Source organism: Amia ocellicauda, chromosome 17, assembly GCF_036373705.1.
Source record: "Amia ocellicauda isolate fAmiCal2 chromosome 17, fAmiCal2.hap1, whole genome shotgun sequence".
NCBI classification, from domain to species: domain Eukaryota; kingdom Metazoa; phylum Chordata; class Actinopteri; order Amiiformes; family Amiidae; genus Amia; species Amia ocellicauda.
This window is the reverse complement of record NC_089866.1, coordinates 24,284,619-24,310,723: the sequence shown is the minus strand read 5'-3', so window position 1 is coordinate 24,310,723 and position 26,105 is coordinate 24,284,619. Positions and strand designations below refer to the sequence as shown.

General features: G+C 40.3%; 1 protein-coding gene across 3 annotated transcripts in view; it reads left to right on the top strand.

The window, feature by feature from the left end:
- The window catches only part of ttc28 (tetratricopeptide repeat domain 28), a 412,770-nt gene that overhangs the window by 251,532 nt on the left and 135,133 nt on the right, over nucleotides 1-26,105 (top strand). For all 3 annotated transcript variants that reach the window (XM_066689093.1, XM_066689094.1, XM_066689095.1), the window contains one exon: nucleotides 21,237-21,384. In XM_066689093.1, the coding sequence (XP_066545190.1) occupies nucleotides 21,237-21,384 (148 nt within the window). The remainder of the gene's footprint in view (nucleotides 1-21,236; nucleotides 21,385-26,105) is intronic.

Sequence of the window (26,105 nt, the reverse complement as noted above, 5' to 3'; positions counted from 1 at the left end):
TCATTTGCCGGTGCTGCTCATTATATTAGTGCCCTGTAGTCATTCGTCTTTGATGAAGATGTGAAAGCTTGTTTGACATGCATGAATAGTTTATCTCCCGCCTATATATCATAGAAACTGATTAGACCCTCATTCTGCTGGATGTGCATCGCCAGCATGCTGCTCCGTAAAAACACCACGGTCCCTGACAGGCTAATGTCCTGGCCAGGCCCTGGTGAGCAGCACCCCAGTGTTTAAAATGTAATGAAAATGGGTGCAGCGATATTGCACGGGCAAGAAGAAACAGGACATTTTTACAACGTCTGAATGCATGAGCTACTAAGCACACGTTATGTTTGACTTTTATGGAGAGGTGCTGAGACCTTTTGAACTAATGTATAAAATGTTCTGTTCACAAAACAGTGACAAGGGTTCAGACCTTGAGACCTTGCCCCCCACACAGGTTAGGGAGGAAGTAGCTGACACTCTGCACTTTCCCGGCCTCTTGTTCGTGCTGCTGGCAAAGTTTCTGGCGAAGTCCGGTGTGTTTTGTTTGTGGATTACTATCCTGCTGGAGCTTGACTGATTGAACTGACCTCCGTTAACTTGTGATATTTAGAAAGGGACAACTTCAGCATGTCAATAAAATTGCCCCAAAGAAACAGATCTATAGAACAATTATGTTAACATCCTGTCAATTTTTTTTTCCTAAAAACAAGACCAACATTGATGCAACCCCTCACCTAAATTAAATTTCTTAAAAGTTTTATTTGCTTGCTGCCTATGACAATTGTTTATATTGTATTATATGTAGTGTTTTTGTGTATGTGTGTGTATATACAGTGAGGGAAAAAAGTATTTGATCCCCTGCTGATTTTGTAAGTTTGCCCACTGACAAAGAAATTATCAGTCTATAATTTTAATGGTAGCTGTATTTTAACAGTGAGAGACAGAATAACAACAAAAAAATCCAGAAAAACGCATTTCAAAAAAGTTATAAATTGATTTGCATGTTAATGAGGGAAATAAGTATTTGATCCCCTATCAATCAGCAAGATTTCTGGCTCCCAGGTGTCTTTTATACAGGTAACGAGCTGAGATTAGGAGCACTCTCTTAAAGGGAGTGCTCCTAATCTCAGCTCGTTACCTGTATAAAAGACACCTGTCCACAGAAGCAATCAATCAATCAGATTCCAAACTCTCCTCCATGGCCAAGACCAAAGAGCTGTCCAAGGATGTCAGGGACAAGATTGTAGACCTACACAAGGCTGGAATGTGCTACAAGACCATCGCCAAGCAGCTTGGTGAGACGGTGACAACAGTTGGTGCGATTATTCGCAAATGGAAGAAACACAAAATAACTGTCAGTCTCCCTCGGTCTGGAGCTCCATGCAAGATCTCACCTCGTGGAGATTCAATGATCATAAGAACAGTGAGGAATCAGCCCAGAACTACACGGGAGGATCTTGTTAATGATCTCAAGGCAGCTGGGACCATAGTCACCAAGAAAACAATTGGTAACACACTACGCCGTGAAGGACTGAAATCCTGCAGCGCCCGCAAGGTCCCCCTGCTCAAGAAAGCACATGTACAGGCCCGTCTGAAGTTTGCCAATGAACATCTGAATGATTCAGAGGAGAACTGGGTGAAAGTGTTGTGGTCAGATGAGACCAAAATCGAGCTCTTTGGCATCAACTCAACTCGCCTTGTTTGGAGGAGGAGGAATGACCCCAAGAACACCATCCCCACCGTCAAACATGGAGGTGGAAACATTATGCTTTGGGGGTGTTTTTCTGCTAAGGAGACAGGAAAACTGCACCGCATCAAAGGAACGATGGACGGGGCCATGTACCGTCAAATCTTGGGTGAGAACCTCCTTCCCTCAGCCAGGGCATTGAAAATGGGTCGTGGATGGGTATTCCAGCATGACAATGACCCAAAACACACAGCCAAGGCAACAAAGGAGTGGCTCAAGAAGAAGCACACTAAGGTCCTGGAGTGGCCTAGCCAGTCTACAGACCTTAATCCCATAGAAAATCTGTGGAGGGAGCTGAAGGTTCGAGTTGCCAAACGTCAGCCTCGAAACCTTAATGACTTGGAGAGGATCTGCAAAGAGGAGTGGGACAAAATCCCTCCTGAGATGTGTGCAAATCTGGTGGCCAACTACAAGAAACGTCTGACCTCTGTGATTGCCAACAAGGGTTTTGCCACCAAGTACTAAGTCGAAGGGGTCAAATACTTATTTCCCTCATTAACATGCAAATCAATGTATAACTTTTTTGAAATGCGTTTTTCTGGATTTTTGTTGTTGTTATTCTGTCTCTCACTGTTAAAATACACCTACCATTAAAATTATAGACTGATCATTTCTTTGTCAGTGGGCAAACGTACAAAATCAGGAGGGGATCAAATACTTTTTTCCCTCACTGTGTGTATTTGTTCTCACAAGAAATCATTAATTAAATAGTGGGTAGTCTACTGACTGAATTACGAGTGTTGACCATTTATTTAAATAAATAAGATCTTGGCATTTAATTGATCACACTGCTCTGTCTGCTCTTGACTGCTGTGATTAATTACTTTTAATAAAACCAAACACTGTTGGGCTAGTCAGATCAACCCCTTTTTTAACACCTAACATGAGTGATTGTTGAAATAATTGCTAACCCTTGTTGTATGAAATGAGGTTGGCTGGCAATTCCATTTCTTACCTCAATACTTCCTCGTGCATGTAGCACTAAGTCTTCAAGACCAGGCTTTCTTTAATGTTGCTTAGCAACTGTGACTCAGGGCAGGTAGACTTCAGTAGGTCCTTCAGAGGCAATGGCGGTGCTTGAACAGTCTCTCCTCTACAGTAACATTCACAGCCAAGAAAAAGATGTTCACTAGACTGGCTGGGGGGGACTCGGAGTGCTGCAAAGAACTGAAGTGGCAAACTTTTGAATCATGCGGCTTCTTTCATATACTTACTGATATGTATTCGAGATTTAATAAAAAGCTCATGTCAAACAATTTGCAGTGTGAATGAAAACACGCAGAATAAGAGCATTCAGAAATGACTTCGTATGAGATGGTAAATAGTGCACTATGGGTTTTTAAGTGCAGTATTAGTACAGTATGGCTAATTATAGTTTATTGTGAAGTTCCCCATCATGCAGTTCCTCATCACAGCATTAACTCTAAAGATGTATTTATTTCTGATGATAAATATACCCTGTAAAGTCCGTCTCTCGAGAAAAAGGAAGCACATCCCCATGCAACATACAGTGAGGGAAAAAAGTATTTGATCCCCTCCTGATTTTGTACGTTTGCCCACTGACAAAGAAATGATCAGTCTATAATTTTAATGGTAGGTGTATTTTAACAGTGAGAGACAGAATAACAACAACAAAAATCCAGAAAAACGCATTTCAAAAAAGTTATACATTGATTTGCATGTTAATGAGGGAAATAAGTATTTGACCCCTTCGACTTAGTACTTGGTGGCAAAACCCTTGTTGGCAATCACAGAGGTCAGACGTTTCTTGTAGTTGGCCACCAGGTTTGCACACATCTCAGGAGGGATTTTGCCCCACTCCTCTTTGCAGATCCTCTCCAAGTCATTAAGGTTTCGAGGCTGACGTTTGGCAACTCGAACCTTCAGCTCCCTCCACAGATTTTCTATGGGATTAAGGTCTGTAGACTGGCTAGGCCACTCCAGGACCTTAGTGTGCTTCTTCTTGAGCCACTCCTTTGTTGCCTTGGCTGTGTGTTTTGGGTCATTGTCATGCTGGAATACCCATCCACGACCCATTTTCAATGCCCTGGCTGAGGGAAAAAGGAGCTCCCCAAAAGTTGACGGTACATGGCCCCGTCCATCGTCCCTTTGATGCGGTGCAGTTTTCCTGTCTCCTTAGCAGAAAACCCCCCCCAAAGCATAATGTTTCCACCTCCATGTTTGACGGTGGGGATGGTGTTCTTGGGGTCATTCCTCCTCCTCCAAACACGGCGAGTTGAGTTGATGCCAAAGAGCTCGATTTTGGTCTCATCTGACCACAACACTTTCACCCAGTTCTCCTCTGAATCATTCAGATGTTCATTGGCAATCTTCAGACGGGCCTGTACCTGTGCTTTCTTGAGCAGGGGGACCTTGTGGGCGCTGTAGGATTTCAGTCCTTCACGGCGTAGTGTGTTACCAATTGTTTTCTTGGTGACTATGGTCCCAGCTGCCTTGAGATCATTAACAAGATCCTCCCGTGTAGTTCTGGGCTGATTCCTCACCGTTCTCATGATCATTGAAACTCCACGAGGTGAGATCTTGCATGGAGCCCCAGACCGAGGGAGACTGACAGTTATTTTGTGTTTCTTCCATTTGCGAATAATCGCACCAACTGTTGTCATCTTCTCACCAAGCTGCTTGGCGATGGTCTTGTAGCCCATTCCAGCCTTGTGTAGGTCTACAATCTTGTCCCTGACATCCTTGGACAGCTCTTTGGTCTTGGCCATGGAGGAGAGTTTGGAATCTGATTGATTGATTGCTTCTGTGGACAGGTGTCTTTTATACAGGTAACGAGCTGAGATTAGGAGCACTCCCTTTAAGAGAGTGCTCCTAATCTCAGCTCGTTACCTGTATAAAAGACACCTGGGAGCCAGAAATCTTGCTGATTGATAGGGGATCAAATACTTATTTCCCTCATTAACATGCAAATCAATTTATAACTTTTTTGAAATGCGTTTTTCTGGATTTTTTTGTTGTTATTCTGTCTCTCACTGTTAAAATACACCTACCATTACAATTATAGACTGATCATTTCTTTGTCAGTGGGCAAACGTACAAAATCAGCAGGGGATCCAATACTTTTTTCCCTCACTGTACATAATGCAGCACCATTAAGTGTACCATAGGTCTTGTGTTTGTTGTGCAATCAGTCCCGTACCTTTTACTGAAATTCTTGAACATAAATATGAAACAAAATCAAGGGAGGTTTCCCAAATGGATGACCCCAGGAGTAGCATGAAATGAAAGCAAGGTATACTTTTAACGTTCAGTTCACCGAAACCCTTTGTGACCAACAGTTTCTCTGGTGTCGTTCTCAGAAGTAACTGTACTGTTGGTGATGTAGTAGGCGAGGTCAGGTGAGGACGTGTGGTTTTTATTCCCCGCAAACAGACCATCAGTCACTGTGTTCCTCCCGCTCAGCTCACTCTTTGTGCCGTGACATTCGGAAACGGCTTCTTCTCCGCAGTCGTGATTAGGTTTGTGAAAGCGTAGTGAGTCTGGGGCTGCTTGTGCTCGCTCAGTCATCGCTCAGCTTCTCTTTGAACAGAATAGGAGGAGATAGCGCAGCTGGAGCCAAGCAGCGCTTTCAATTATTGATAAAGCTCACACTGAAAGAGGTTGCTTCACAAGAGCAGCACCACTTAAAGCCCAGGTTACTGAACTAGTCTCAAGGAATTTTTAACAAGGCAATTTGTTACAAGCAATGATCTTTCCTTTGCTCCACTTCCAAGGAGGAGTCTTTAGGAACAGATCATTTCCTGAACTGCCTGCTATTTTACTATATTTTAAGTACTAAATAATTACGGTTAAAAGGATTTCCTATTTAAAAAGGTTTACTTTTTTTTTATTGGTGTGAGTGGAGAGATCTAAAATGAGATGATTATATAACTACAATACCAGAAGAGAATACAAAAATAAAAGACATGCGTTTTAATGTTATTTTTCAGCTAGAAATGAAAAGATCATTACTTAACACAGTCTTGCTCAATGAAATGCTCGTCGGTAAGGTTAAAAGGCCTAATCAATGGAAGCAATCTTTGTAGATGGGCTTTTGATTGATTTTGGTGTCAGAGAGTGAGCTGGGGAAAAAAAGTGAATGCGTATGCTTCTGCCTATGACAGTTTTCACTGTTATACAAAAAAGGTTTGTGTTTGAGAGGTTAGTGTAAACACCTAAGGAGTCTCTCATGGCCTAAGGGTTGTGGATCTATACTTGTTTCCAGATACTGTGTTTTGAGTTGTTTGCAGACTAAAGCTACTAACTGGTGCTGTAAGCCATTTTGTAGGGCCACTTTGATTTCAAGTTGTACTGAAATTGAAGGAATATAACACATCATTGAGATTGTTGGCTAGATTGAAATTGTTATCTTGTGAAGGATGGTGAGATTATGGCAGCAAATGTAATTAAATCTGAGGCCCAAATTACATAGAATAATTGCTCAATTTCCATGCCCGTGTCTTTCAGTTTAGGGGCAACCTTCAAACTGTGCCCTCTCTATATATGTCCTAGGGACTATTGGGTACTGGCTGCTAGCTTTATCACCATGGCCTGGCCTTCCATGGAGACACTGAACTTTTCTTCAGTTCAACGGTCTGGCGGCTCATAGCCGGTGGTTGTTATAAATTATTAGTCTGAAGATTAGAAGTGCCTGGGCTCCTATTAACAACTGTAAAAGTGAGCACTTAAAAATTTTATTGGTTGCCATGAAGTGCATTGCTTTGGGGCTAGATATAATAGTGCAACTCTCCCCTTGGATTACTGCATCACAGTCTTTGTCAGAGACAGATGCAAAAGGGAAAAGGAGTCCTTGAATTAAATTTGGTGAAGTCTCACTGGCTGCCTTCGCAACAGGGGAAGAAATTAATTGAGATATCATGTCACACAACTGTTAACACAACACAAAAGAGAGAGAACTTTGAACAGCTGACCCATACAAATAGGTTTTGGTCAGACTCAACTTGCTACTCATGGGAAGTGCAGTAACTGTCTTCAGCTGAGATAGACAACACATCATGGCTCATCATTTGGGTATTTTCGCATGAGTTTTGCCAATGCCAGTAACGGGTGATGTAAACCCACCAAATACTGTATCGCTGTTGGACTGCCTTTTGCACACTGCAGAGAATGAGGCAGAGAATGAGGCAGAGATACATTTCCAAATTTATTAGGCCCCGAACAACTAGCTCAACTTGATGAAGTGGCCCTAGCCACCCACCCATAATAAATTAATTGGCTCTGTGAAATAAACGAAGTACAAATAGATTAATAGTGTTTGATTAGCTTTCGACAGCAGCACCGATGAATATTCTTGGGGATTAGCAGTGCTATTCAATGGATTGCTGTTATGATGTGAACATTTGGCCACAGGAGTTTCAATTAAGTTATGTATGTGTTTATCACTGTAATCACACCACAAGTTGCTGGACGAACTTTGCTGCCTCTCTCGATCTGTTACAGCCTCCATAGTTTGTCTCTTTGAAATTGGAATTTACTACAGTGTGTGCGTGAGCGTGCGTGTGCATGCGTGTGCGTGCTTGTGTGTGCTTGTGTGTGTGTGTGTGTGTGTGTGTGTGTGCGTGTGCGTTTGTGTGCGTGTATATATAGTGATTCCAAACTTAATTATACCAAGACTTGTACAAGGCAGGTATTCCAGTCTTGTGGGCTGCTATAGCGTGAACTTGAAGGCCTGCATTTCAGCTACGCACCGGTTATTGTGACAGGCTGGAAAAAATCAATAATCTTCAGTCTAGGAGTAAAACGCCGCTGGGAAAATAAAACTCTTACAAGTTAGCGCTACACAAAAGAACTGAACAAAAGGCTTATACCTTGTTCACGTTGCAGAGAGAGGTGTACACAGCCCAAAAGAAGGAGACAATAAATGTTCTGTTTTAGTTTTTTCCTTTTTAAAGAGCAAAGCTGTGAAGCTGGTGAAGTGCAGGACACTGAAATGTAATGGAAAGAATGAAAAACACTTTCACCCTGCCTGCAGGCTGCTAAAGATCTTACTTGACTTCCTTGACAGTGAGTTGTTACAATTTGTTACATTTCAAACGTACAAGGTTTCTTTTTAAACAAGCAGGTGAGAACGAAAATGGCTAAATATTCGAGAGATGGTGTGAAACCGACACATTGGGGGAAAAGAAAAACGTCCTGGTAAAGATGATTTTGGATGTGTGTGAATGTTTAGTGTTTATGTTTAGGCAATATTTATTAATGTATTGCCTTTGGTTCTGGATTTGTCTGTAGAAATGCAATGCAGGAAGTTGACGGTCCCCACTGCTGTCTTCACCACTAGATTTTCTTACCAAGCATTTGTGGTTCTGGGGAAGGTTTTCCTTCATTTTCTTTTCCCACATCCAGTTAATGCTATCATGAATGTAGAGGTTTGGAGTTGTTTTCTTCCTTGCATATCATATCCAACTGACAGTTTCCAGTTACCCAATAGATCAGTGCAGGAACTTTAGTTAACCAGATCCAACCCCTAGCTATATGAATCCAGCTGTTGAATGCAGGCCTTTGCGAAGCATGTTGTGTAGATTTGAAGAAAGCGGTGCTGTACAGCTACAGACGCACTATGGAAAAGGCTCTTGGGAAACTGGGGGAGTGACATCATCCTGGAAACCACTCAAATAAGCTTGGAGGCCAGTTTAACTCTCCTTTAAACTCTCTAAACACTTCAGTGATTGATAGGCATCAGTCTTATCTGATCCAAGTCCTAGCAACACTCCTAACTGTGCTGCTGGAGCTCTGTTTTGTACATTATTCAGAATCGTTTTGTCTTTGCTCTTATGAAACTTCTAATTTGTTCCCATGGTTACTGAATAACTGGTATATTTGTCCCAAAGTTGGGGTAAGAACATTCCTTAAGCTTGTGCAGCAGTGGAGAGCATCAACCGAGTGAACACATTAGTGCGGTCTATGTGGAATTAGGGAGGCTATATATAGGCCTGTGCACGTGTTCTGAATTAAAGTCCATTTGTCTTGTAATCATATCGGAGATCTCAGCATGTGCGTTCCAGTGATCTTGCCGCAGAGCCACAAGCAAGGAGAATGTGGAAGACGTGTGGGAAGAATTTACAAAACCCTTGCCCTCGTTCCCTCTTCCTTTCTTTCTCTGTGGCTTCCCGCCCCTGTTATTGCAAACCTGGGCAGGCGCTGAATATAGCCTCCACACTTATACCCTGTGAAATCTGAGTTACAATTTGCATGGGTTCCTGTCCTCATTGCAAAATTATTATTTTCCTTTTAATTTAATATTGGGGAGGAGAGCCAAGAGCTTCTCTAATGGATGATGAAAAGCGGAGTGCTTAATCTTCGGGGAGCAGAGCTCTGAAAACGGCTCATTGTTTATAAAGAGATGGCCATTTTTTGCCACGGTCATGCTCATTATCAAAGCTAATTAAGGCCACACAAATGAAGATTGAGCATCCAGCTCCTGAACATCAGTTAAAGTGGTTGATGGAATTCCTCTGCAGTATAATAGTAAAGGAGAAAAATTAACCCTCATTACGCTGTTTTCATATATACATACCAGAGAGTCAGGTGTCAAAGTGACAGCCAGGGATTACTTGGTTACGCTCTCAGGATTTGACTCATATGATTTTCACTCTTCATCGTCATTTGCTAGCTGCATGGGAAGGGAGGCTAATTGTAGAGTATTATTTTAATCAGGCCCTGCTGTGTGTGATTGATATAGGTCAGCTAGATCTACCTGCTAAACTCACCCAAGTGGAATCTTAAAATACCTGCTGTAAGAAGGCTGACTGATTCCGTTCCTCTCTTCTGATTGGACCATTTCCAGCCAAATGAACAACACCTAACAACAGTTTTAGAAGTCACCCAAGCATACATTGGTTTTAATTGCTCTTGACCTCATATTGGGCTGGCCTTCTCATTTTCAACATATATGTTTTAAAGAAATGTAGAAATTGCCCTTTAACAAGCTTGCCCTTGTGTGAGGTCCTAGTGCATCTGTAGTGGTTCTTTACTGCAGAAGGCACCTACTTAAAAGCGGGAAATCTTGTCTGGCCTTAGTTATTGTGTTACAACTGTACTGTGCAAAGATTCAAAAAGCACGAAAGCTTAGTAAATAAACTGCAGAACATGATGATTCATTTAACACAAATGGAACAAATCTATACACCATTACAAACATGTAATTATGGCATTCCATGAATTTAAATTTATTATAGAAACCCCCCCAAAAAATGCTGGAAAGCATATTTGTGGGGTTGAGAATCCTTGGGACGAATCCCATTTTTTTGTTTTTGCTTCATAATGTAGACCGAAATGAATTTGCTTTCCCAAGATTAGAATATCTTACAGCGTACCAATATAATCAAGGGCCGAGATGGGTGGGGAAATGTTACTGTAAATACACAGCGCTTGGCAGAGAATGCTGTTTCAGCACTCAGCACGAAGTGGGCTGAAATCCTCTGGCTAGCTAGCACCGGTTTTGTAGCTGGAGTTCAAAAATAGAAAAGGAAGCCCTCTGCTTTGTGTTCCTGCATACATGTGGTAGCTGTGGCAGGCTGACTTTGGTGCTAATTAAGAGGAGCAATTAGTAAATAATGCAGTACTTAATTAATGGTCGCCCTCCTCTGATTCCACAGCGCTCAGCCAGTTCTGATCTGATGTCTTGGGGTCAGAGTTTTTTTAAGGGGAGGCTGGCTGAATTTGTAGGCCAGGAAAATTGCAGTGTGCTCCTTAACCCTGTGCCCTTCAATCAGCCTGCTGTTATTCTGTATCAGCAGTTATTTTTCCCCCTTGTCCAGTACAAACGGAGATACCAAAATAAATAGCCTGGCCTTCTACATATAAAATCAATGATCATAAAAACATTCTGTTGAGGTCACGAGAGGAGGCTCAGCTATGGTCTGAAAAAGTGGTGTCCAGATTAAATCACATTGTCCAAGCTTTCATCACATTGCAATTCTGCTTTGTTGATCTTCTCTGATGTGTACCGGACGTGTGATATCATTTTATCTCTTGTCGTTGTTGCTGCTGCTCCCCTGTGCTCTCGGCTTGAATGAACACTTCTTGAATATAGCAGAATTGATGGCTCCTGTTGGTAAAGGGCAACCTTCCTATTGCAATGTGCTTTGTCTGTTTTAATTGTTCCCAGTGACTTTTTCATGGTTTCATAGGACTTCCCAAATACACGCCATTAATTGTGTCTCTGCGTTTGACCTTTCCATTCCGTGTCATACACTTCTGAGCCGTATTGATTTAGCTTCGAGGTGACAGCAACTCATCACGGCTTTTCTTAACTATTTGATTTCAAATCCAAATAGGAATTCTAACAATTTTATTATCTTTCACTACTTCACTGCTACTACTTCAGTGTTCCAAGAATGAATATTTTTAACCTGCAAATAGTGTAACTGTAAGGGAGTTAAGTTCTAGACTCAGATCTGATGAAGATCGATAAATGACAATGTACTCTGAAGGAATTGGAGAAACATCATCGGTTTGGCAAAGCCTCGAAATTGATCTGTAGTGATGTCCACATTAGCATTGGAATTTGGAATTTAGAGTTTGCATACAAAGTGTTCATTAAGAGATATTGACTCTATATAACCAATAATAAATATCTATAGCATAATAATACAATTAAACGATAGATGCAAAGTTATTGAATGTTTCATTTAGCTTTTTTGACATTGAACCTTTAATTATCGCCTAAAATTAACGCTATTGAAGTAAAAACCATCCCTCTAGTACCAAACCCCATCACAGCTGTCTGTGACTTTTCTTCTCTTTTCCCTATACTGTTTAATATTGCAAAAGGTGGCCCACGACAGGAAGTTACAATCTAATCAAAGGCCTTCTTTCAGTGTTTGGCTGGTGCCAAATCAACCGTGAAAGGATGCTTTATCCCAGGCTTGTCTTCCATGGAGCTGTATTCAATGAATTCTGTGACTATGTGTTTAGCTTTCCCAAAAGGCTTACTGTGTTTACTGTCTAAAGGGCTGTGATTTAGGGTATATTAATGCTCCTCTGCATAAAGACAAGAAGAAAAATAAACAAGGAAAACAAAAAATATCCTTTTCAAAGCTGAACCCAGTACAAAAAGGAAACCTTTTCAAATCAAATATGATTCCTTTTCAGGACCACAGGGGCCTGCACTCACACCCAAAGGCAACTCAGGACAGCTTCAAAGTCAAGTTCTAAGTCAATATATACAAGAAACCTGATGTATTTTTTGGTTAGTCTAATCCATGGCAGTGACTAGTAAGTGAGGGAGTCATTATTACCCATCTCAGTTCTGAAAAGAAACAGGCAGGGCCTACATTGTGTGGCATGTCTAAGATCAGCTTTTTTTCGGCCTTCCCCAAATTCACTAATCTGGGTTAATCTGATTGATCTGGTACACTTCCACTACCACTCAGTGTGACTTTTCAAACTCCGCAATCACCTGTCATCTCCCTACCTATTGGAGCTCAGCAAACCCACACCTTCATGAATTCACTGCGACTAAGACTATATCACTGTGGCAGGTAGGTAAAGGAGAAAAGAAAGAGACAAAAAACACGAACATAGCTATATGCTTGCTGTCTTGTTTTATAAAATGTTTTTTTTTTTTTTTTTTTTATGAACAAAACTTTATTAGTAGTAGCAATATTATCCATTGAGTTCAGAAAAGAGCAAATCCGACCATGCTTAAAGATGTGAAATGTGTAAGATACATTGCTGAATGGCAGTGGGATAGCTATGTATTTATACAGATTTGTGGAATATAGTATAGTATATCAGCTCTTGGAATTCTACATTTATAAATTAAAAAAATAAATGTATTAGTTCGGAAAGAAGGCTTTTTATTTTCTTTGTGTAAAAGTTAACACAGGGCAAGATTCTGTTAATACCAAGTCTCCCACCTGTGAATAGTGAATGCTGTTGGACCATCTGGGAGAAAGATTGTACATCTTTACAACAATAAGAGACTTACATCTGAAAGGTAACAAAGCAGAGGAAACAGTTCAGCTTGTCTTCCTACGCTAGTTCCTTGCTGGTGACTTATTGATCGAAGAACCACAATGAGACATTTCTGGGAAAATCAGCTTCCAAAATGTGGTTTGGCGCTTTGTCGTCCACCCACATCACTTAGTTTCAAATACAGGGTTTTAGCAATGAAATTCTAGAGCTTTCATGCTGTATCCGAATATATGAGGGAGATGTTAACCAGACCTGTGGTTAAAGTTTAGGAGGCCTCTCTTGGATAGTCAGGCCTGTTGTTTATCGTGAAAGTCCAGGAGGCCACAACTTGTGTGTGACGGGCAAATCTGCGTGTGGACCTTCAATCCTGTGATGTGGAGGGCTGGTATTCTGATGTTTCTGTGTGGCTGGTCTACCACACAGCTCCGTCTCAGTTCGGTGTGGAAACTCTGAGGGCTTGCTGGTGACCCAGAGGGATACCACAGTAACCAAGCTGGAATAGTGGCACCGAGTAGGGGAGGGGGGGTGTCCCTGAGTCATAGACTCGGACACTAAATTAGAAGGCTTCTGCGCCTGTTCTTTCAATAGATGACTCAGGCATATACAACCTGACCGCTTCATCCATCCTTTGTATTTCGCTTAGGGTGATATGAACAGACTGCCCACCATCCATTTTCTTCTGAATTAAGGAATTCTTTGAAGGCAGTCAACCTTATCAAGATTATCAAGGCTGACCATGAATCTTTCATTTCAATTACGAAAGGTCTCTGCCTGAAGTTTTCCTTTTTGCTATATATAGGCCTATATATTTTTTTCTACGCAGTTTTGAATGGCCTCTGCCTCACCGCATCTGAGTTTCACATTTAAAGCCTCCTTGTTGATATATAAACAAGGCTTAGTTGTGTGGCTTTTGAAATCCTTTGTGTATTTTATTTTAACAGTTTAATATGAAAGGTGCCTGTTGCATTGTCTGAAGTTATATTGAGTGTGCTGTGTTTGGATTTACGAGCAAGTGAGATGTGAAACAACAGCTCACTCAACTTGATATTCCAGATATCTTGCAAATATTACCATGATGCCATCAGTAATGGCTTCAGAAGACTGTTCTCTTGCTCGTATGTCTAATTAGACAGCTTAGGTGATTGTTTATTTATGTGTTTATGCCTCGGTTGTCAAACAGTAGACCCTCCAGGCCACATCCAAATGCTTTTTTTTTTAAATCTGAAATACATCCTTTATCAAAGCACAGTAACTCCCCATACTTGAACATACTCATGGACTTTGACAATATCAGGCTGACAGAAATGAAAGATTATCCCCAAGAGACATTTAAATTATACACTTCTGGTTCTGATTTTCCTGTGAATCTGTTTCAACTAAAGTACAATAGAGTAAATAACGAAGCAATCAATTCAGGTAGCTGAAAAAAATGATATTTTGTTACAGATGTACACATCCTTCCTTCCCTCAAGAGATACCTGATCAAGAACGAAGCAAACTCAATACAAGGAGATAAAAGCATCTCTCAAGGCACATCATACAAACATTATACAGCAGATGCAAAAGCAATATTTCCCAATAGAACTGGCAATATCATGCCATTGTGAGCAAAATATGTAAATTAACTTAACAGACATGTTTGAGAGAGTTAAGGCTGCCTGTCATTGTATTCTCTTTCTTTTTCTTCAGGTGGGTGTCTGCCAGCCAACAGGAAGTAATTCAATTGTGAGACATTATCTGTCCCCCCCCTCTCATTACACGCACACCCCTCCAGGTGAGGGGTGAGCAGTTGTGCGTTGCTAGGCAGTCTACTAAAGGCCTGGTGCATTGGCTGTACCTCCTGCTTGCTCAGATTGATTGATTGTGAATGACTGTCTGCTTCTGGTGTTATTAATGTAGCCACAGGGGTCTCTTTTATGGGGCCTTGGTGACTTATTACTCTACATTATAATTTATGTAGACCTAAACATCTTACAGTTAAGATTATTCGTATTGTAAGACCATCAAGTTAAAAAAAAATCACACTTGACCATACTTCAATAGTATTAATTAAAAAGCAAAACATTTTCTATAAATGTAATATCACTGTCCTTTCCTGGGCAAGGTTTTGCATTGATTGGTTTATTGAAAATATCAAAGATGTGAAATTACACTATCGGTGCTACCAAAGGAAACAATGAAAATGTGTACAAAAAGGATGGATTTTGATGGGGGGTGGGGGTGGGTTTCTAATCTCCTCTAATGAGCAGCCAGCCCTGGAAAGGGTTAAAGAGCTCTTGGCTTCCTGTGAAGTATGGCCCGTCAGCAGGCCGTAAAGCTCTCAGCAGGGTGCTAACGAAGCTTTTTATCTGCTGAGTGATGGGCACAGGGCTGGTGGCACAAGTGTTGGTTGTGAGCGGGATTCAGAAGACGTGGTGTCCTGTCAGCGGTGTGCCGCTCTCAAAGAGAAGGTGACAGGTGCCAGTTGGTGTTAGTAACCAGAGCCCCTGAAAAGTTAGAGCTAACAGTTGGCTTTTGCTACTCCCTGGCGCCCCTCTTCTCTGGCAGTGTAATCTAGGAAGCTGCCCCGCCACCACCAGAGCAAAGCGAATAGGGCCTTCAAAAGACCGGATTCAGACTTTAATTTTTTTCCTCCCCCAGAGCTTTTAAGTTAAAAAAATAAAAATAAATGCGTACTTCAAATGCGTAGTCATGCAAAATTTACTAGTTGGAGAAACAAAAAAGCTTTTTATCACAGTGCTTCTTTTACACACCTAAGGGGTAGAAATGAAAAATCATTAAATTTCTGAGGATTTTGAGCATTTTCCTGTCTTTTCTGAACAGACCAATTAAAATAAGTCAATAAATACAATATTTTTTCCAAATAAAATAAAAAATAAAGCTATGAAGATGTTCTCAAAACCTGAATGCATTGTGCTTAGGTACCAAGAGCATTGAGAGAAGTGAAAATGTATAGTACCCCCTGACATTCATTATATAAAAAACATTTGAAGTGTTGTGTTTGTTTGGCTTTGATTGCTGATACCATTAAGAGCAGCTTTCTGGTCGGTTGATCTGAATTTCATGACAAACTTTTCAGTTTGAACTCTGATATTAAAGTGTATTAGATAATGCATGTTCTAGATACCAACACATGCTGTACTGCAGTATGCACCCCAGTTATACAGGGCCTACAGGCTAGGAAGCTTTAAGTTCCGATTCTTGCGTTTTTCGTTTTTTGTATTTTTTGGATTAGTAATCAGACTGGGGTTTGAGGAATCATTTCCTTTTTGTGAAGGTATTTCTAGGGAAGCTATTGTAGAAAAAGGCTTGTTATTTGAGAGAATATTTTAAGCAGCGTAAGCGGTTTTGTTGAATAGCTCTCGCCTCTCCCTCAGTTATTCTGCATTCTGCTCCTCACTCAACACTTTGCTGGGAGTAGATATTTTGCTAATCATTTGACTGTCAGCTTTAAGTGCTTTCTGAAGTGTTTTGGAAATGATCCAGTTAAGTGTGAACTGAAACGCCTCGTTATAGTAAACACTCTCTCGGCTGTGATGACTCCTGTGCCCCATTTGTCCACACAATAGTGTCGTAGTGTCACGCTGCTAAGATATCCTTTTTAAAGGCTTAGTAAGTGATACAGAGTGGATTTTCCAATAGCGAATCCATGAATTGAGAGGAAATGAGTACATAATGCCTATTAATAGCAGAACACTAAACGCCTAAAGCTTGGAGACCAACCCAAACACAGCTTGACCAAAAAGCGGTGTGATCTAATATTAAGTAGAAAAAGAATAGCATTTGGAAGAAGAATAACCACAAGGCTTAGTCTACATTCTTCCAGAAATCCTCATCCTTGGAAGATTGTGTGTGGGTTTTATAGTGCATATCCGCAATCTCCTACTAGTCAGTTTGCCTAAACTCCAGTGATGAAAACCTCCTCCGATTGCATAGGGACAAGCCTTATGAAGTGGCCCATTTGCTCACTTTGTTCTAGTGATTACAGTGGCCTCATGTGGCCTCCTCTTCCCCAACACTGTACCTCACGCTGCTGTCAGGTTTCACACTGCAAGCAACAGAGACATCACGACCGCATGCCTCAGTCAGTTTGGCGGCACACACAGCTGCAACTTAACTCTTTGCATTTCCGTTGCATGAATCGGCTTACTGTGTGTGAATCACTTCCCCTCGCTGTTCCTTTGGGTTTCTATTTTGATTAACAACTGCATCGCAAGTTTCCTGGCCTCAGTTGGCCATATATCCCCTTAATTCGAAACACTTCTCATTTGTTATCATAGTTTATCTTCCTGTATGTGTTATCTCCACGTCGATCCTGAGATCAGCAAGTTTCTCTGACCGTCTTGGTTCAGTTACTTGACAGGATTTGAACTTGCCAGCGGCACTGTGCTTTAAGTTAAAAGGCAAAGCGATGGATTGTATTCATTTATCATGGAAAGCACTCTCAAAACTGTTTGAAACAAATCCATCCATCCATTATGATGTCAAAAGCTCCCTATCTGGAGACATGTGTGGATGACAGGCTCGGAGAATGCGCCAATTAATAAGAATACATTGACATAACGTATGACCTTCAAAGCTGAGCTATGTTGGGGTAATGCTCAACAGTTTGTGTCCTCCAAATACAGTTTTTCGATCACGTATTGATTAAATTGATTATTTAGTTAAATTGTTTTTTATTTGGGTTTCAGTTCAATCCTCCTCTTCTTCTTCTACCTCTTCTTCTGCTCTTTTCTTTTAACTATTCTTCTTCTACCTCATCTTCTGCTTTTTTCTTTTACTTCTTCTTCTAGCTCTTCTGCTTTTTTCTTTTACCTCTTCTTCTTCTACCTCTGCTGCTGCTGCTGCTTCTACCTCTGTATGTTGTTCCTCTATATATCATAGTTTTCTTTAAACATATTTAATTAATAAATGAATGATGACACCTGACTTAGATCAACTACCAGAGATAAGTGTGTGAACATTTGAGTATCATGTTTTTGGGATGTCAAAGACTTAAAATGAGACAATGCTGGTTAACACAAAAATCTGGGCAGAATGTGGAATTGGGCCCCAGAGAACAAGTATCAGGTTTCTCATCGGCATTGTACCGACTCAACAACTCTGGTTCTCTGGTGATGGGAATGGGCAAAGCAAATGCACTTACCACCACAGCTGAAACTGAATCTGCTCATTTTGATCTCATTGACAGATGGAACGTGAGCATTAATGATTTAGTTTTCCTCTGGGCCGGTTATTAATTGTGCATCAGTGAATCTTCGCACATGCTGCACAGTGTAATGCACACACACTCGTGTCGGTAGGCATTAACCTAAGCATAACACTGCTTATTGTAATAAACCAAACAACTGTTTAATGACAAATAATTCTCATTTATTAATGACACACGAACACAAAAGACAACATTATTCCAATCATGAGCTCCCCTGAAATACACATTATTCAATTTGCTATTTATCTGTGTCATATCTGCGTACTTAAAACCGGAAATGCGTCTGTCCCTCTTGTTGAGGGAAGAGTCTTTGTCGGATCGTGGGGTTGGAAAAATCAACCCTCTCATTTTCTGTCAAGCATTCTTTAATTCAACATTTGTTTATTTCAACATCTTTTTTTGTTTAGGGTATCAGTCTTAGGCAGGCATAAAAATGCTGTCAAAAAGCACTCAGGACTTCTCTGTTATCTAAATACAAAGCCCCTGAATATTTAAGGAGTTATCCAACCCTTCAGATATGACCACATAGAGGCGAACACACATTCATTCAGACACAAGACAGATCTTTTGTTTTCGGGTTTTCTGTTAGCATTTGTTAGACAGGAGTACGGGATCAATGCCACCCTTTACTTACAACCAGTCCTAAGTATGAATATGTTTTTCATGCTGAAGTCCATAGGGACAGGGATAGAGAGATTGTTTCCTGTTGCTACAGCTACAGTCAGCACAGACACAAAGAGAACCACAAACCACTGGAAGATGTAGATACAGTTGATATTAAACTGCAATATTTACCAATTTCTTTCTGATGGTTTGCACTCAGATGTCTGTGTTTAAGTAAGGTGATCGCAGGATGCCTGTCAATTGTAACCAATGCATTGCTTTTTCTTTCTCTTCTGCTCCTCAAAGTATCAAAAAATCCACTTTTTTGAAGCAGTCATACAGTAAATCTAATGAGAGAGTGAAGTGGTTTTAAATGTCTCCTGTTCCCCGGGGCATAACATCGTTGCTTTGTTCTGTTCTGGTTTTGGACTGCAAACGCTATACGCTTGAGATGTAATTAATATTGAACTGGTACGGTGGCCTGTTCAGTTCAATAATAACACGGTTAGACCAAAGGTTAATGAAATTAATTTAATCTCCATCCCAATTCATTTAAATAAAAACAAATAGATGTCTTCTTAATCAAGGGTGGCCTAATGGAAGTGGAATGAATTATTGGTGGTCATAAATTCTGTGTGTTTTCTGATTCGCACTAATCTTTTGCCTCTGTAGACTTGGTTTTGAATTGCTTGAGGGAAAGCCATTCTAGTTTCAAATTAAAGATTAGTCGCATTGCATCTGCTCTGGAGATATTTGGGCAGTGTACCTATAATATTGTTTAGGTGAGTATTGTGTTCTGATCATTCTTCACTCAATGGGATATTTTTATTTTAAAATCTTGTGGATTTTTTTCCCTTTACAATTCAGTGGATTGCAATTTGGTGTCTGTACAGTTTTCTGTCATTAACCTGAGGATATGTTTTTTGTGAAATCGCAATCAAAAAAGCTGCAGGGACAGATGTTCGAAAGAATGACTGTTATTTAGTTTAAGATGTTCAGACAGTTAATTCAATTCTATAGTATCTGTATCTGTGATATTTTCTTCATAGGTTGCTTGGCAACTTAAGGACCAAATGGTCACTGAATATGATGGAAATACAGTGTGTGAAAGTAGAACTTGACTTAATAAATACATTGAATCTGAATGACAGATTTCCAGAGATCCTGTACATCTGGGAAACATTGCCTGTGGGGGAAAGTGTCATCTATTAACTGATCGTAGAAATCAGAATGAGTTAATGGGAAATGAATCCTATTTCAAATCTATAAAAATGAATATATTTAAATACATTTCTACAGCTATTTAGTCATGTTGCCACCAAAAATGGGTAGTTGTTATAGAGTTTATATTTATATTTGTATTATTATTATTATTATGGGCAAACCAATTATGAGTAAGTTATACAATTTCCCTTAGTACATTACACAGTTTTTTCCGAACAAGAAATGAATTATCTTTTTCGATTATTTTAAGATTTATTCAGTGGTTTATATCAACTTTTGAAATAAATCCCCAAATGATCTAATAACTGGCAGACTAGTAGTTAATTCCCCTAAAACTCTAGAGATTAGGCTGTGAAGAATAACCAGGGCACAACACATACCTGGAGATTTACCTCCCAACATTTTGAAACCCTTTGCAGAGCATCACGGGGCACAGGGCTCTTATTAACCAAGAGCTGCAGCTACGATTCCTGTTTCCCCTGTTCCCGAGGGAGGAACAATCGTAGTGTGTGTGTGCGTCAGTGGGAAGAAGCACTTCAGGAAAAGATGTTAACGCACTCAATTCCAGTTTAACCCTGTGTTGCTTCTGGAAGCACAAAGGAAGTGACAAATGCAGCCGCTGTGTTCAGTAAACTCTGTAAAACTCAGTAAAATGAGTGACAGGTGTCAAAGAGGCCACTTCACTTTAAAAGCGAGATCAAATGTTTCATAAGCAATAGTTTTGTCACATTAGGCATCTCTGCACTGAGCTTGGTTCTTTTGCATAAGGCAGGTGAACTGTTATACGTTTCCTTAGTTACTCATGCTGACCTGTACAGTATTTTATTTTGCTTTATTTGTATTTGTTGTTAATATTTTAACTTTGCAAATTTTTATGTAGCCCCAGCTGAAAAATATTAATTATCAAGTTTTCGTGACATTGTGTATTTACTCGGTTTCAGCAGTTTGTGAATTATTCTTTCCACATGCGGCACATTGTTTTTGGAACACTGTTATTGGAGACTTTCTTTTTTCTATTTTCTTTCTGTGTGGTAGAATTATTCAGAGACCATCCAATACCATTTGCAATTAAAATGATCCACGACCCCCCCACCCCCTTTTTTTCTGTACTAATTTCCATTTTGGATTTCACCTCGAAACAGCTTTCTTGCTGAAGGCAGGGTTGTAGGGCAAAGAGATATGAAACTCCAAAGTGGAGGGTTTTTGTGTATTATGATTATTTAAATATCTTGCTCTCAGTCTTTACCAAGAGAAAAGGAAGCCCTCAGTTTATGGTTAATGTATGTTATTAATTTTCATTTGTGAACTGTGATTTTTTTGCAATGCTAAAGACGATTGTGCGACAATGGAGAGAGTGTTATTTGTACACAATAGAAATGCTGAAGTAGCTCTGCAGTTAAGGATATTCTTATCCTGACCTAAGAAAGCTCGGTTCCAGTTCTGTATCCATATTAAAGTGATATTACATTTCTCTTCTCTTGAGTACAAGTGTGAGTAACTCTTCTGTTCTGCTGTTGTTTGCAGGCATACTTCCGACAGGGTGTTGCCCTCCAGTACCTCGGGCGCCATGCAGACGCGCTGGCAGCGTTCGCCTCAGGCCTGGCACAGGACCCCAAGAGCCTGCAGCTGCTGGTCGGGATGGTGGAGGCCGCCATGAAGTCACCCTTACGAGGTACACGACACCATCGTCCACGATCAACGGCCTGGACAGGCTGTTAATGACAGAAATATCTGTGCTGTTCCCATTGGTACTGCCAGTGCCGAACACCTATTGATTACGAGCTTATTATTATTATTAGCAATTATGATTATTGTCAAGACTGAAGTGGAAGTTGGCCATGTTTTTAACCCCTCCTTCCCCCCCAAAAAAAGAAAGAAAAAAGTCCTGCTAGTGTAAATACGTACACAAGAATATATGAAGGAGCATATTAAACCTTCTAATATACCTGATATGTCAGCGATGATTTATAATGGTTATTCTAAACATGTCCACAAGGCTTTTTTGGTCCTTCCAATGTTTTTTTTTTTTTTTTTTTTTTTTCTCTCCTCTCTCTCTCATTTGTTTCTTCTCTCTCCAATTTGGATCTTCCAGTTTGGGTTTTCCTCCCTACTGCCAACCATGTTTTAGCATTCAGGATGGATTCCCTGAATGTCTGAATGTATCCTTTCTCTTGCCAAACGACTCTAATTAGTGGTTACTCCCTTTGCTAATGAACCCAGCACAGTGGGGTCCTTCTCTGGAGGTGTTTTTCAGAGTAGAGGGCATTGCAACAATTACGATCCTAGCCTCTCCTGGCCAATTTTTCCACTTTCCAGCCTGTGGGTTCAGCTGAGCCAAAACGGCACTCTTTCTCTGGCCCCTGGCAAGGTACAGAACTCACTGCATTCATTCACTTGAAGAACATTCCTCCTTATCTAATGGATGGAGAGGTGTTTTGTTATCCAGTTATTTATTTTTTCTGGTCTCTTCCGTTCGTGTCAGAAACTCATCCTGTGGTGTTGTGGGTTTTTTGTTGACTTTGGACATCCTGTCTAACCCTTGCACTCTTCAGGACCACAGCTCTCCTATTACAAGCCAGTTCATGAGCACTAAATGGTTTGCACTCTCTCCAAGAATGTTTTCCGCATTCTGCAGCAATTATTAAAGAAAGCAGTACATAGTCACTTCCCCTCCCTGCCCCCTTTGGTGTGAATCATTATTATTAAAAAAACAACAACAAAAAAAACAGATTTATTGAACAGTGGATTGATACTGCAGGAGTTAAATGTCAGTTTAGTGTTTTGGCAATTGAAATTGTATCTGTCACCTGCATTGCCTGACAGAAAATCAGATTGATAGGATGGAAGCCTCTGGTAGGAATCTGTATGATGGAACATAAAAGTGGGGAGAAAAATGTGTTTAATAAGCAGTGAGAATATTTCACATTTATGATTACAATTCTTAGTGTATATGGGTCTTATCAGTTATTCTGTTAAGAGAATACATGTGTGAGCTTCCATTTTGAGTAGAACACTTGTATATTTGTGTCTGCAACCTTTTATTATTCGAGTGATCTCATCCAGTCAGTGACACAGTGAAAGCCGTTGTCTCAATAACCATTACTGAAAAGCTGTATAATGAAAGCAATTGCCTTTTTTATAGTAACATGGAGTCTCTCAGCAAATAAACTATCAATAAGAACAGGCCTAGTGATGTGTAGTGTTGAAGGTTTCTGTGAAGTGGTTGTAGTGTTTACTCTGATAAGCACATAAGCTCGTCTTTGCTAATGATGACATTAAGATGTACCACTTATCAGTGTTAACTTTTATAATTAACCAATTACTAAATGGGTTTAATTGAAAATGTCACCCTTTTCCTTAATTTTTTGTTGTTCCTTTTTCTGCCCTGCTGCTACTCAGCAACTTGCCTAACCACTGAAATAGATGCACTGTATACAATATACATACATTCACTTTATAAAATAATGGACTATTCTAAACCTATATGGGTAGATGTTTTAGATGCGATAGCAGTACTCTAGAGATAACAGTTCGCTCATAGCTGTCAGCAGAAATACATACTTCCATTCAGACCCATTGCACCTTCTCCCCCAGCAGCATAGGGAACTGGATTGCAAGTTCTTAATTAGAGCTTTATAAAGTGAACGGCACATTTATTTGGAGTATGTTTGGCATGGTTTTCCAGCCTTGCAGCCAGCAACTCTGATTGTATTTGCACTGTATCTCATTTTACTTTGAAATGAAGGCTCAACCCAATTACATAATAATACAACTTGTCTTGCCAGTAAAGAAAGTAAGAGCCCCCCCCCCCAAAAAAAAAAACATTCTAAAACTCCAAGAATTGTTTGAGAGCTTGCAGGTGAAACTCCGTGAGTAACTGATCATTGTAAATCTGGATATTTTTTAAATGATTTTTGTACCTATCCATAATATAATTTTGGAAACTGCTGCAGTTGGAGAGGTGGATGAATTCCCAAGTATATCCACTTATAACCACTTATAACCTTTTATAACCAAATTAACTGCTAATGTTTTGTCGTACTTAATCACTGGTTAATACAAGAGTGTAGGAAAGGCACATTTCTTACCAACCAGTTTATTGTTTACAGGGTCGTAGTTCTTTCTTTTATGTGTGTAATCACTGTTCTATATTTTTTATAGTCGATTAATGAGATTCTGCAGATAATGAAATGCTTAGGGTTTTGATAAGATGTGTAGGACATAGGTCTAACAGTTAACACCTTAGAAATGGTACAGTATTCATTGTGACTTATTTGTGAGCAAGATGAAACATCCACTATCAAGCCATGTAATAGAAAAGCAAACCTTGATTTAGGTAATACACTAATTTAGCTTGTTTAGTGTTTGCTTATGGCTTTTCCATGTGTTAACTGCATTTGGCTTTAATATGCTTTACAATATCGTCATAATGACTGTGATATTAAGCACCAGTTTTGGACAATCTGTCACCGTATAGTGAAAGCATATGAGAGCACAAAAAAACAATAGCATCAGAAGAGCCATTCTTTCATTATATCCACCCCTGGAGTTAACTTGACACAGTGATCTCTCCTTAACAAAATTCTCTGTTACAGATAAGAGACGTTGTCATTCCAATGAATGTACACCGGCTGGCCAGCACTTCTAACAGCCATTCATTACAGCATTAGCAGTAGTCCTTTTCTTGCCAGCAATTTTATCAGCTTTGTAACACACTCTGCTGCGTATTAACCCAGGATTACCTCACCAGCATTTAATTTTCCCCCGACTTGGCTTTCTTTTGTTGAGGCCTTTCCCAACTTTTCACACTGCGAGGCGCAAACGAAAAACAAAGCAAAAAAACAAAAAACAACTTTCCAGTGCAGGTCAGGAATTCATGAGCAGGCCTGGACACTAAATCTTGTGCTCGCCTCGCTCTTTGAACATGTCGGCTGGCTTCCTGCAGTCCTTTGAGTTCCAGACGCTGTATATAGGTTTTTTTTTTTTTTTTTTTTTCATTCTTACGAATAAATTAAAATAACTGTGAGATGGTTGAACCCAGTTGCTGGAGATCTGTGGGGAGCTACAAACTGCTTTCCCCTGTGGCTCCTTAGTTGATCGCACAGTTAAAGCTCCCCTTGAGAGCACTCTGAACCCTTCAGCTTGGAGATGGCTGGCATAAATCCAGGTTCTGCCATTTATTTACCGTGGAGTCTGCAGTCGTGGTATTGAACTGAGTTTAGCACCAATTCCCTTGGCTGGTCAGAAACCTGCAGATCTATGGACTGTCTGTCAATTGCTGCTTAAAGCCTCCTCCATCCTGTGGGAGTTTCTCAAAGAGGAAAGAGACTTATGAAAGTTTGCAAAAGTACATTGGCACTTCAATTTAACCTTTTTTTGCAGGTTATTTCCACATAATATTCTATCGTACCTTGTTTACTCAGCCTCTTATGGCTTCACCACACTCTCACTATGTTTTGCTACCCTCGCCAATATTCAACATGTATTATCGCAAATGTATCAGTATGAAGTTTGCCAGAATGTAAAAACAAATAGAAAAACTTCTGATTCACAGCACTTTCTTGTTGTTTCTTGCCAGGCATAGTGTCTTGAACAATGATCCATACACGCAGACTGCTGTATCCTCCCTGTTTGTTTGTTTTTGTCTGAGGTTTGACAGTGTCTGACTGCACAGTTCAAATGAGAGTGCTTGTTTTGGCAGACATTATAAATCCGCCTGCTTTAATCGATAGAAGGAATTTTCTGTTCCCTCCAGCCCAGTGTCTTTGATTCACACAAACTGGAGACTTAAAGTGTGTGCAGCAGCTCCTATATAACCTGTTTCTAAAAGGCACAACGCAGAGCTTTTGCACCCGATTTCTCTCCAACAGCCCCCTGTGCCAGCCATATCAGAGAGGGAATACAACTTGTGACTGTCAGTATTTTATTTTGCAAATGGAAAAAAAGTCACCAGTTGACAACTCAAGGTTTGAATAATATGCAAGCCTAGTTGCTTAGATAAGACCCCCGCTGTGTGTGAAGCATATTCAGTTGACAGTTCTGCTTGGTGCCTGTGGGCATTCAGGCGATCATATTGCATTTTCCGATCACCTAATTTCACTAGTTTCCAGACTAAGAAGTGTAGCTGCAGAGGGAATGCATGAGAATACTTTTAAACTGACCCAACCCCCCTTCCACCCCTTCTTAAAATAAATGTCAGATCTGTGATCTCCAAGACTCTCTGTGACACAACCTCGCTTTGCTCCACTGACCGGTTTTCCTAGGTTAACGTAATTGCATAATTATTCAAATACCATAACGGCTACTGAGATGTGTACAGCAAAGAGGAGCCAGCTTAATAGAACTGTAAATGTTCTCAGTTTCTTTATGATTCCCAACTCTGGTAAGATGAGG